This window comes from Pogona vitticeps, chromosome 6 (assembly GCF_051106095.1).
Source record: "Pogona vitticeps strain Pit_001003342236 chromosome 6, PviZW2.1, whole genome shotgun sequence".
NCBI lineage: Eukaryota > Metazoa > Chordata > Lepidosauria > Squamata > Agamidae > Pogona > Pogona vitticeps.
Genome location: NC_135788.1, coordinates 86663399 through 86676074, shown reverse-complemented (window position 1 = coordinate 86676074; position 12676 = coordinate 86663399). Strand labels below are relative to the sequence as shown.

At 43.3% G+C, this 12676-nt stretch overlaps 2 protein-coding genes across 2 annotated transcripts in view; one reads left to right on the top strand and one right to left on the bottom strand.

Annotated features, from left to right (window-relative positions):
• The first annotated feature begins 654 nt into the window (after nt 1-654).
• Nucleotides 655-4526, top strand: CDK5R1 (cyclin dependent kinase 5 regulatory subunit 1). The gene is made up of 2 exons (XM_020798053.3): nt 655-964; nt 2151-4526. The coding sequence occupies exon 2, from the start codon at nt 2289-2291 to the stop codon at nt 3204-3206; it is 918 nt and encodes a 305-aa protein (XP_020653712.1). The 5' UTR covers nt 655-964; nt 2151-2288; the 3' UTR covers nt 3207-4526.
• A 4850-nt stretch (nt 4527-9376) lies between these two features.
• The window catches only part of MYO1D (myosin ID), a 218128-nt gene continuing 214828 nt past the window's right edge, over nt 9377-12676 (bottom strand). Inside the window, exon 22 of the mRNA XM_020798051.3 lies at nt 9377-11773. Coding sequence (XP_020653710.1) covers nt 11617-11773 — 157 coding nt within the window. The 3' untranslated portion in view covers nt 9377-11616. The remainder of the gene's footprint in view (nt 11774-12676) is intronic.

Sequence of the window (12676 nt, the reverse complement as noted above, 5' to 3'; positions counted from 1 at the left end):
GCGATTTTTTTCAGCTGCCTAATGAAGGTATCGAGGCTGTACAAGGGCCGCACGGCTGCCCCCTCGTTTTTCTTATGTATTCCAAACATATGTAGTATTTGAAGGACCCCCCCCCCCCGGGTCATAATCTGAGCTCTTAAACTGGATTTTGCGTGCAAATCCAGCATAGCTCCTGTCCTGGCATGGACGGTCGAATCCGAACTGGTCCCGTTCCCGGTCAGGCGCGCTTCTCTCCGCACACGCTGGGAGGCGCTCTCCTAAAGTCGACGCTTTTTAATAGAAAAGGCGGACGGGGGAGAGAGAGAGAGAGGAAGAGGGGAAAGCGCAGGGCCGAGTTTGCCGAAAATGACCGCCAGGGGGAGCCCCGCTTGGCAGGGCCAGGGTAGCGTTGCGGCTGCGGGCTGCGGCTGCAGGGGCGGGCGGGGCGGCGGAGGCGAGGGCGGGGGCGGGGGCGGAGCCAGGCGGGCGCAGCGCAGTTCCGCGCCCGCCGGAGTGGAGACGAGGAGCGGTGGAGTCAACGGAAGCAGCTACCGAGCCGGGGCTGCGAAAGAGGGCGACCTGCTAGCCGGTCCGGACGGCCGTCTGCGGGAGGGAGGGAGGGGGGGCGGGGGCTGGGTCGGGTGGGGCGGGGCAGGGAAAGAAGGAAGCGGGGCGGGGGGGGGGAAACAGAGCGAGGCGAGACGGACTCCAGCCCCATCCCCTGGATCGCGGCCATCGCAGCAGCAGCAGGAGCCGCAGCAGGGAGGGGAGGGGGGGAAAGCAACGCGCGCCCCCCCACCAGCCTTCCCCATGTCCTGCCAAGCTTGAGCCGGCACAGATCGGGGAGGGGGAGGCTGGAGAGGGACACCCCCCTCCCGAGCCCCTTCCCTCCGCCACCTCCCCGCGGCGGAGCCGGTCGTGCAGGACCTTGGACAGTCGCCACGACGCCGCCGGCCGGCCCGCTTGAGGATCAGCGCGGACTGCGGTGGGTACCACGGAAGCGAGCGGCGTGGGTGTTTTTGGGGTGGGTCGAGGGTGGGGGAGAGAGAGAGACGCTCGATGATGGAGAAGAGCAACCCCATTCCCGTCTTTCCACCCCCCCTTCCCTTTTTCAGTGGGTCGCGGGATGAGGGTGGGGGATGCCGGGCGAGGAAGGAGGGAGAGAAGAGGGACCCGCGTATGTTCGTGTGGATGGATGGATGGATGGATGGATGGATGTGAGCATGCCGAGAGGGCTCAACGCAAAATAGCGGCAGAAGGGAAGATGCTTTGAGGGGGGATGGATGGATGTGAGCATGCCGAGAGGGCTCAACGCAAAATAGCGGCAGAAGGGAAGATGCTTTGAGGGGAGACGGGAAAGACATTATGTAATTAGGTAGGTGCCTCTAATGGACCTAATGGTTTCTCGCTTGATAGCTGTTCGGTAGCCAAGCTGGAAAAGGAGATTTAAAATGGAGGTGTGTGCTTGCAATTATAACAAATGCATGACTGATGTCTAAGTATCCAGACGCCTTATGCTGAGGGAGAAAAGCATCCTTTAGAAAGAGAAAGCGAAGACCTTTTTGCCCATCCGACATGGCTCTCCTGACCAAATGGGCTCTGACTCACAATTTCAGGGTGCGGTGTCCCCTTGTTTTTGCAGCAGCAGCAATAGCAGCAGACGAATATGGCTACCTCTTAGAAATACAGATAGACGAGCCTAAAGAGGTTTTCACATCGCTTTACATATGCAAGAGATAAAGAGCTGGTACGTAAGCTTGGGTGTTGTGTCTGTAAAAAGATGATGCAGGCCACATAAGGAAAAAAAGGGAAACCCCAGGGGCATTTGAGATGGACGTAAAACGGTGGTTCACAACTTTGGGTCTCTAGATATGTTCTTGGACTAAAACTCCCAGAAGCTTTCACCACTAGCTGTGCTGAACAGGATTTCTGGGAGATTTGGTCAAAGAACATCTGGGGACTCAAGATTGGGAACCACTGACATAAAAGATTTTGGAAGGGATGGAGCAGAGCAGAAAAGGCTAGAAACACAGACAATGTCAGATATACAGTATATGCAAGGGAGTGTATGTGTTTTCTCGTGTGCACAGAGGAAAAAAAGGAGGCAGTGCATCACAGGGAAAATGGGCTTCTCTGCCCATGCTTATTTGAATCATTTTTGCCTTTGGCAGGTCTAATACTAAGCAGAGAAGGCAGTGGTGGAGGCGAGGGAGTGTTTGAAACAGAGGCACCCCAGCCCAGGGTGCTGACGGCACACTGACGGCTCCCTTCTCGGTTCCTCTCCCTCCCTGCCTCCTGCTGCTGGCGCCATGGGCACCGTGTTGTCCCTTTCGCCCAGTTACCGGAAGGCAACCCTCTTTGAGGATGGCTCAGGCACCGTGGGGCATTACACGGCTGTCCAGAACAGCAAGAATGCCAAGGACAAGAACCTCAAGCGCCACTCCATCATCTCGGTTCTGCCCTGGAAACGCATTGTGGCTGTGTCAGCCAAAAAGAAGAATTCCAAGAAGGTGCAGCCCAACAGCACTTACCAGAACAATGTCACCCACCTCAACAACGAGAACCTGAAGAAGTCCCTCTCCTGTGCCAACCTCTCCACCTTTGCCCAGAACCAGAGTGCTCAGCCCCCAGCCCCAAATAACCAGATTTCTAGCTCCAAGAGCACCCTCTCCTCCATCAAGAAGACTCCCCACCCCAACACCAATTCCTCAGGCACTCCCAAGAGGGTGATTGTCCAAGCCTCGACCAGCGAGCTCCTCCGATGCCTGGGTGAATTCCTGTGCCGACGGTGCTACCGGCTGAAACACCTCTCCCCCACCGATCCGGTCCTTTGGCTCCGGAGTGTCGACCGATCCCTCCTTCTGCAAGGCTGGCAAGACCAAGGGTTTATCACCCCAGCCAACGTGGTCTTTCTGTACATGCTTTGCCGGGATGTCATCTCATGCGAAGTGGCCACAGACCATGAACTCCAAGCTGTCTTACTTACCTGCCTCTATCTCTCCTATTCCTATATGGGCAATGAAATTTCTTATCCTCTCAAGCCCTTTCTAGTAGAGAGCTGCAAAGAGGCCTTTTGGGATCGCTGTCTATCCATCATTAACCTCATGAGTCCCAAAATGTTGCAGATCAATGCTGACCCGCACTATTTCACTCAGGTCTTTGCTGACCTGAAGAACGAGAGCAGCCAGGAAGAAAAGAATAGGCTACTCATTGGCTTGGACCGGTGAGCATTGCCCTCTGCCATTTGGTTGAAGTTTGGGGTGGGTGGGTGGGAGAAACGTACCTTTTCTTTCTTTTAGGTTGTTTTTGTTTTCAAATCAAACCAGAACATAAAGATGATGTTGGACAGGCCAAGCCCCAGTTCTTCTCAATCCATGATCCTGTCGGCTTCTTGAACATTAAACAAACAGAGGTGATGGGAGCTTGCCTGTTTGAGTTTACATTTCACTGCATGTGGCAGGATGTGGCTCCTTTTTGTCTTTGTGGTTAGCAAGGAGAGGGTGAGCAGGAGTGACGAACCAGTTACGGCATTGTGAGCATTGCTTCACTTCTTGCTTTTACTGAAAAGATCTGCACAGACTGGGGAGAGCCATCTTGCACATTTTGATTTGCCATCGTGGATTGTAGTAGCAGAAAATAGCATTAATGGTCTTCAAGAAGAAACAGTGACCTAATCCAGTGGATGTTTCAGTACCTGGTTTTCCAGAAAAGGGATCAAAGATTGAGGTTTCAGTTTTCTTTAAATGTAATTTCTTGGCACATCACCTTGAGCAAAATAACACCAACACAGTATTGGCCTCCAAAATGGACTCTTAACTGCATGAACATGTAGATGTGTTGAGAATGAGAAGGGGGCAAAAAGGCACCCCATGCCCCTTCTGTATGGTTTCACCTTTACCACCATCCCTTTCTCTGGGGCCAACCTCTGGAGTTCCATGGGGCTCCTGCTAAACATCAGTGCCAAAGGGTAAAGGTGAGATTTTGGATAATTTCCTGTTAAACTACCCAAGAAAAATAAAATAAGGTGACCAAGACAGCAAGATGGGGGAATCAGTGGCTTTCCAGATGTTTTGGACTACAGCTCCTATCACTCTTCACTATTAGCAGTGGTGACTAGGATGATGGGAGTTAGAGTCCAACATCTGGATTGTCACTGGTTCACTACTCTTGCAATATGGAATGGGGGCTAATATTAAAGGTGGCCCCAGGAATGGATATTTCAGTGGATGTTCAATAGGTTTGGATGTATCAATTATTTTTTTTAAACATAGTATAATTTTGCTTGCCCAGAACAGAGCAATCACAGTTCCTTTGAGATCTACTGAACAGCTGGAAGAATGGTCTCTTGTCAAGATCGTTATAGTGGAAAATGAAAGAGGCATGCCAGCTATATTGACACTGTTATAATTGTTTGTTATGCATAGGATTTGGTGCTGAACCCCAATATATGGCTGATACTATGCGTTTGTGTCCCCATCTGGGAACTGGTTTTTAGCTAGCCAGTCACCTTAACACTGTATTGTGGGGGGCGGGGGGGGGGCAGACAAGAATGAAATACGTAATCTATTATAGAAAAACAAGAGATCTGTAGTATATTGCAATACAAGTTTGAGAACAAAATGTGACTAAATAATGGAATACAAAACTGCAGCATATACAAAATATAGAATATTTTGTAGATTTTGTAGATTTATGTTCCAAATATTTATTTTTATAGTCACAAATCTGCTTGCAAGATATTTTCCCATTTTGATTTTGCAAGTCACATACCAGCAACTAAACATTTGATGTAGCCTCCTAAACATTTGATTCTGATGCTTAGCAACTTTCAGTTGTTTTGTTTAGCTTTCTAGTACTAAAAAAAGTAAGAGATTAAAATCTTTCTGATCCATTAGCTTCAGGGATGGTAAATGTAAATAGAAAGAGGGGTAGGGATGGGGACATCAAAAGATACACGGAATTTTCCTCAATTAATGACAATATGAATTAAATGCCAATAGTCCCATGCCTGGAATTCTGCTGGCAATGTAACTTTATTCGTGTGGAGGCCATATTCTCTATGTTTCTTATGGACCACACTTTATAGAGAAGACAAAAGGCTACAATAGTCTGGCACAAAGATGGCTTGATCAAACAAAAGACCATGGCGGAAGCATTCTGAGATGCTCCTCCATTCTTGCCATTATGGATGCTGGCATTTGAGCAGAGGGGCAAAGGGATAGCTATATTGTACTTTATGTTGATAAATAGGGTAGCTTGCAATTAACTTCAAAAGCAGCAGAGCACTATTACAAATGTAGGAGGAACAGGAAAAAAAGCTGTGAAATAAAAAAAGGTCTAAGCTGTGAGGTTAGAGGTAAAGCAGGAACTCAGAGCTCTTGAATATTAAACAGTTACTGCTGGGTTTGCTAAGCGGGTCCTGCCATTACCTCCAAAGCTAGGCCATAATCTGAGCCATTAAAAAGGGAGACACTGACTGTTAACTGTGTGTGTGTTTGGATTCAGAAAAGGTCAGAGAGCCTTAGGGTCCCAAGAGAGGGATTTTCTTTGTGACCCCATAGTGGATGAGTAAATGAGGATGTATAGATCTCTACTTCATGACTATGTGCTGTTCTAGAATGGAAGGCACATATATCATTTCTGTCTCCATTGTAGATTCCAGTGTCTTTGGTCAGCTTCTTTGCTGGCTTTTGGAACACTTCAGAGGCTCTGGCTAAATTCTAGCCTGCATCTGAACAAATCATCCCCCATACCTTAAAAAAAGTTTTTAAAACAAAAAATTAAAAGCTCTCTTCACCCTTCCCATGCACTTTTTAATTTAAAACATAGAAGAGAAAATAAAATTTTACTTACATGATTCTGACAGTGTTAAGGCTATAATCCTGTGGACATACCTGGGAGCAAGGCCCACTAAACATACTAAGTCTTGTTTCTGCGTCCACATGCATAGGGATTGTATGGCATGGGAAGCAGATGTGATTGGTTGTGTATACACTGGTTTGAAAAACTGTCTTGTTCTCTTTAGAATCCTGGAGCCTCAGTATTTATTGTTTTATTCTGGGGGAATCAACTGATATACTTGAGCATACAAGAGCAATGAATGGGATTTTTACATGCTGCTATATGAAACAAATAATTTTAGAACAAAATCTAGATTAAGTGCGGGGTGGGGGAGGGGAAAGATCCTTCTGTTCTTTCATCATTGCTTTACAGTGATGCTGTGCATGCCAAAAGCAGCATTTTGTGTCTTTTGACAACAGGCAAAACTTAGTACTGCTGATTGTACAAAAAAATTACTTACAGTAAATCACCATGCACAATTCTCAAGCACATTCTGCCCTGCCCTCACACCTCTGTCACCCAGGCCCTTGATCCCTTCAAATCAATATATTTCATCTCAAGACTTCTAAATCTTTTCTGATCTTAACTGTACACAGTTCTTAAGAGTTTAGCGCTGTTCTAAAACTGTTGTTACAAAATTTCAAAAAAAAAACCCACAAAAAAAGAAAAAAGTGTGCCATTATTTTCACTTGAAATTCTTCATAACTGTACATTTTGGGGAGGGGGGAAGAAGAGAAAACAGAAAACTGCTAAATTCTACGTGTCTGTGTATGTTAAAGATTTTGGATTTTTTTTAGTGTGCAATTTTTTCTGTAGATATTTGTTGACCAAAATTGGTATTATGATTATTGCTTATTATTACTTAATTTATATATGGTCTCTTTTTTGTACGTTTGTGTATTATAGTGTGTTTGTAAGTATGTGAGGTTTATAAATATGACAAGACTGTCACAGAGCTGTGTGTGCCTGTAACTTAACGCCCTCCCCCTATTTTTATTTATTTTTGTACTGTGCTGATTAAAAATAAAATGCACTGACCATCCATTACACAGTTTTCAGAAGCTTTTTTTAAAAAATCCTGTTGTGCGATTGTGGAAGAGAGTTGTTGAAAAATGTGATTTCTGATTGTAAATAACAGAGCCATCAGACTGTAATTGGATTTACATTGATGAAAACAGGTTTAACACAGGAGTCTTAAAACAAGGTCAAGGCCTTATGATTCACAGGCTTCTTCTTACAATGTCATAGACGTAGGCATCCTGTAGAAAAGAGCTAAACAGACTGTGTCTATTGTAGTTCACAAGGAATCTACTGGCCAATACTGAGACGTTGCTGGTTGCTCAGACTTTTACTAAGGATGCTGGACTGGGTACCCATTTCAGCAAGCTAATTTCCATCTCATGTTACTATGCAGGAGTACATCCGCAGAGCCACTAAAACACATTATTTATGCCTGAACTTGCTGCTAAGATATAATCAAGTATGTACACATGCTTTGTACCTTTAGAACAAGCCAATGAACCACAAGCATTCCAGTAGAAACAAAAATAAAAATAGTTCACACTGAAGCTGTGGATGAGATGTGAGACGCGAGAGAAACAGAACAGATGAAAGAAATTCACACACCCCTTCACCTCCATCTTCCCCTAGAAAGATGATGAAAGGGAATAGAATCATTTTCATTGTGTCATAGTACACAAACTAGAAGTTGAGTCATCATCAATTGGTTTCTTCTAGCTGCTGATACTTCTTTTTCAAAACCAGACTGAACAGTTAGTGCAACAATCTGAAACACATTTGGCTTTGGGATTAGGAAATGCTTAACTAGAGGTGCTTCTTCTCTTTAGCAGCTTTCAAACATCCATTTTCAGCATTCCCCACAGAGACTCTCTCTAGGCAGCAATGTATTCCCTTCAGATAAAAGAGAAACTGGACATAGGGTAAAATTAAACTCTGTTCTCTGTGAGAAACTTGTTACTGAAAACAGAGGTTGTTTCACATTCTGTCTTCACTGATCACAGTGTTTACATACTTAAAAGTGTGATCTACTTCCTATAAATGTCTATAAGTGAATCGTATTTATTGAAATGCGGCTCTGGTTTTGCTGGGTGGTATCTATTATTTCTTATGCCTTGGTTCTTCAACCAAGGAGTAGTTGCTACTACATTTAACTTACTGAGTCTATTGAATATTTCACATGCAATCTAGAAAGGGAGAAAAAAAAACCAAGCATCTAGTAAGGGAGCTCCTATTTTGAATACTATGGAGATGTAGATACTTTCCCAGAAAAAAAAACACCACTGTTCTAGGTCTGAAAAAAAAATAGGACTCTTAATATAGTACACACAAACAACTCTATGAAAACAGGAACCACCCTATTTATCGTTTCTGATCTTATGGAAGCTTTCCAAAGTTTGGGAAGCTCTTCCATGTTTGGTTAGAAGAGGCAATAGACACAACCCTGTACTCCTTCATCTTGACCACATATGCTTTATCCAGAAAGCTATTGTCTGAGACTCAAGAGATTTTGGGTCCCAGCAACTAGGAAAGAAATTAACTGACAAAACTCTAGGTTTAAATCCATCCTCTTCTAAGCCAGTGCCCTCCAGACGTGTTGGATAACCTTTAAATCCCCTAGCAAGTTATAATCTGTTGACTAAGGATTATGGGAATTGTATTATTTCACATCTGGAGATCAACAATTTGGAGAAGACTATCTGAACCACGGCAGCTTGCATATTTGTCTCTAACTCTAGTTTGATTTTAAAAACTTTATCAGTGAATTGACTTTCTGTGTTAATGAGCATCCTAATATGCCTTCTATTAAGTATACAATGGGCTTTTGAGTTATGTACTAAAATTCCTGTTTGCCAGTCAGACTATTCCAGCACTAGATTCAAGTATCATGTCATTTACACAGTGATCACACTTGATCCCATTCTCCAGTTATTTTGTATTTTAATTATGTGATTGCATGCTGCAACCCACCACAAGAAACACTGGGGTCAAAACAGCTCTCATGTATACTGTTAACAGGACATATGAACTATCCAGAGTTTGCAGTTTGTCTATGGGGGTAAAAGATCTCTCAGTTTCTGTTTAGAAATTTTTAAAGAATGACACATTAATACTACAAACAAAAGCAAACCCAGAAACAGATTTTTTGGAAATCATCAACTTATTACACAATCATGCAGCAAATTTCAAAAACACTGCCACAGCTGGGGATATTGGAGAGAAAGGTGTAGACTGAGAGTAAAAATGTTTAAAATTGGAAGCAGTCATCCAAATCCCTGTCTCACCTCCACACTCTTATCTTGTATATTTAAGAGATTTATATCCCTGCCTTATCCTAAAAACAGTTCAGGGCAGCATCCTTACTAGTAACTTACTCAACTACATGTTCATAATAGTACTGTCCTATCCCTAGACCAGAAATTATTTTTAAACATTATTTTGCAATAATATTATGTTAAGGACTAGACAGAATCTAAGGAGTGCAAATGTTGCTTATTTCTGTGGGCTTCCCCAATACAAAACACAAAACACAGAACTATTGGGTATAAATGATATCTTTTTTATTTATTGCTATTAATTATGTAAACAAAATACATTTTAATTATGATAAGGTTTTGTGCCCACATTTATAAACTACTTTTTAAAATGTTCATTACATCATTCCCCCAGGGCTGAAAATCAAACATACAATTAAGAAAAAGTTAATTTATAGATAAAACCAAGAACCTGACAGTCACTCTCATTCATACTCACACTGACACAAATTAGAAAGGCACAAATACTGCCTATTGCTTTAAATTAAGGCAAAGTCTTCATTACATGTGAGACAGACAGTTTTATAGATATGGACTTCTTCAACAGAAAATACTATTGACCTCTGTCACTATTCGCAAACAGCCATTAAAATGGGATGCCATATAAAAGTGCTAATTAAAAAACTTTATGTGGCTAATTTGGCTGCTGTGAACAGTGAGAGCTGGAAGGCACTCTGATAATTAAGACAGAAGTGTAGAAAGAGCATAAGGTGAGGATGGATGGAAGTAAGCCTGTTTTACTACTGGCAACAAGGACTGGAGTTCATATTCTTAGTCTACTTGGCAAGTTGGTCTGGAGACAATACTCCCCACCCCCAAGAACACAGTAATGCACATTCCCACATACTTTTCAGCTACAATAGGCTACAATGCAAGCTGTTAAGCACTCTGATACTGTAGCTGTGAATGGGCTAAATACTTTGAATAGTTCCTTGTTTGAACCTCTGCTCTATTAGTGTAGCACTTTTAAGATATTACAAGACTGAGGTCATGCAATATAGAAGGAGGTGATAAAAAAGGGAAAGGAAAGGACTGGAGGAGGTGATCCTTTTCAGTGGAAAACCAGATCACAAAGGAAGATAAATATGTCATCTCAGATAAGAGTTCTTCCTCTTTAAGTTCAATGCTTACTTAGAATAGCTTGAAAATCTACAGCAATTTTTTTATCTACCTCCCTACTTTCCATGAAAGTAGAAATTTGCTTCCTTACTTCATGAATCTGCAAAGGGTTACATTTCCCCCCCTACCCAGTTTGAAAATCAACTACAAATTAAAGCTACAGTCCCTACCCACTGCCCTACAAGCATAGTTGAATCATCCTAACCTGACCTGACCTGCAGTATCAGGTTTGGTTTTATTTACTCACTGCTTGGGGGGCACAGGGGGAGGGGTTTTTCAAAGCACTTCATCTCCTCACATGCTGCAAGATGCTGGATGCAATCTCCCTCATTGTCATGCAACACATGCTAATTTTGGCATAAGAAGAAACATATGCCTGTTAACAAGGACACACTGCTACTTAACAGAAAGCTGTGCAACTAACAAAAGGCAGCTACAAGATTATGCTGCTCAGAATAATGTCGGCTGCTTGGATAAAACATGTGTTCCTCTGAAGCAATGGTCTCCACTGCTTGCAACCAACAGCAGCGCCTGAAAGATAATTGTTGGGGACACCCTTTGCCAAGAAACACACAAAAGGGTGGGTGGGGAAAAGGAAAGAAGTTTATGAATATACTTCAATCCTGGTGCTCTTTCTAGTACTGTTGTGCTATTTAGGCAGAACCACCTAAAATTCATATAGTAGGAATACAGTGCAAAGTAGCAAGGTGTTGGATTGTGTCACAGTAACCAACACAGCAAAGCAGTTGATTCCTAGCCTCAGGACCATTTCCTTTGAGGCTGGAAAGACAAATGCCTAATAAAATCTAATGAGTTGATTAAAAAAGCCTCTTTGGGGAAAAAAGATAAAATGGAATAAGAAATAGCCCAGTGGAAAACTGCTATCAGTCTCCTCCCCCATCTATTACAGAAAGTCTACCTCTCCCCAAGTGTGATCACCATTTAAAATTAAGATTTGGTCTTTGGTAGATCCAAACTGGCTTCCTTTTGTTTCTGCCCATGCAAGACTTTGGCTGCTCCAAATTGAGCTTCAAGAATTAATTATACAAACATTTTTGGTATGAGAATGGGGAGACATAGGAGAAGTAAAGAGCCAGATACAAAACCTATTAATAAAAGGCACTTTGGCTAAGACGTCACCTCTAAATTTGAAGCTGACATAGCAGAAGGGCTGTTTTCAGCTCTTGCTTAGTGCAGCTTGGGAGATGTCTAGATGTGTGTCACAAATATCGTTATGACTATCTTCCCCCACCTCCCGCCCCTGCTGTTCAAAAGACAGAAGGGGAATGGAGGGCTGCTTCAAGGCGGAGCTGCTCTCTGGTCTCCCATGCTAGCTGAAGTATTGCTAATTTGCAGGCACGCAAAGAACAAAGCCTGCCCGATCTTTGGTGAAGTTTGGCTCCAACTGGTTGATTCTGGTTTCCACAGAGATGGTGCATTTCCGACCATGCATGCTGCACTGGACCGGGTTGGTGACACTCACTTGCAGGCGGCGTTTCTCACTGCAGGATGAGACAGAAACAACAACAAAAAGATCAACTGCAAGGAGGTGTGGTGGGAGTGGGGAAGAATGACACTTGGCAAGTTGGCACAGGATACTGCTCCGCCAATTTTACCAGTAAGTAAAGGGCCACCATGGACTCCAGATAGTACCTTGGCTAGCAACTAGTAGTTCGGGAGGCTGTGAACAGAAACAGAAATTGGAATATGTGGGGCATGAAGAGAAAGAAGAAACACCCCTTTAGTTACTGTTCTGAAAAGCCCTTGACAACTGGCTACTTAAAAAGATGAGTGCTTGATACCTTCTAACATTCAATCTGAGCATTCCTTGGCATGAGTGTGGCATGAGAGTAGGGAAGATGGCAGGTGGGAAAATTAATTCAGGAGGCAATACAGAAAGTCCTCTGTTGCAAGATGCAATTCAATCTGGGTTTCAAGCTTCCTGCCCTTTTATCATCACTCATAAACAAACATGCTTTACCTAAGGGACATTGCCTACATTAGCCCCACAAAGGTATGCACCTTCTAAAGCAGGAATATCTTCTCTCACACTATTTGATACCTTTATAGCAGGAGATGCGGAGTAGGAACATGGAAAGATGTGCAAGAAATTCAGCTGGAAGAAATTATTTGTTATTGAGGTAATACAATGCACTTTCCACTGTGACATTCAGCAGGATATTCAGGCTGTAATGTTATACTCACTTACCTGAGAGTAAGTCTCTTTGATCTCTGGTGTGTGTGCATGTGTGGGTGTATACACATGTTTATTTCTGAATAGGCATGACTTATTCAGCGACCTATGTACTTTGAATATTAAATTTATAAATGACACCTGTCTATCTCACACTGATGCATGCACCTTAGAGGAAGACCTATCTCACCTAAAAGTGTTTGACAATAAT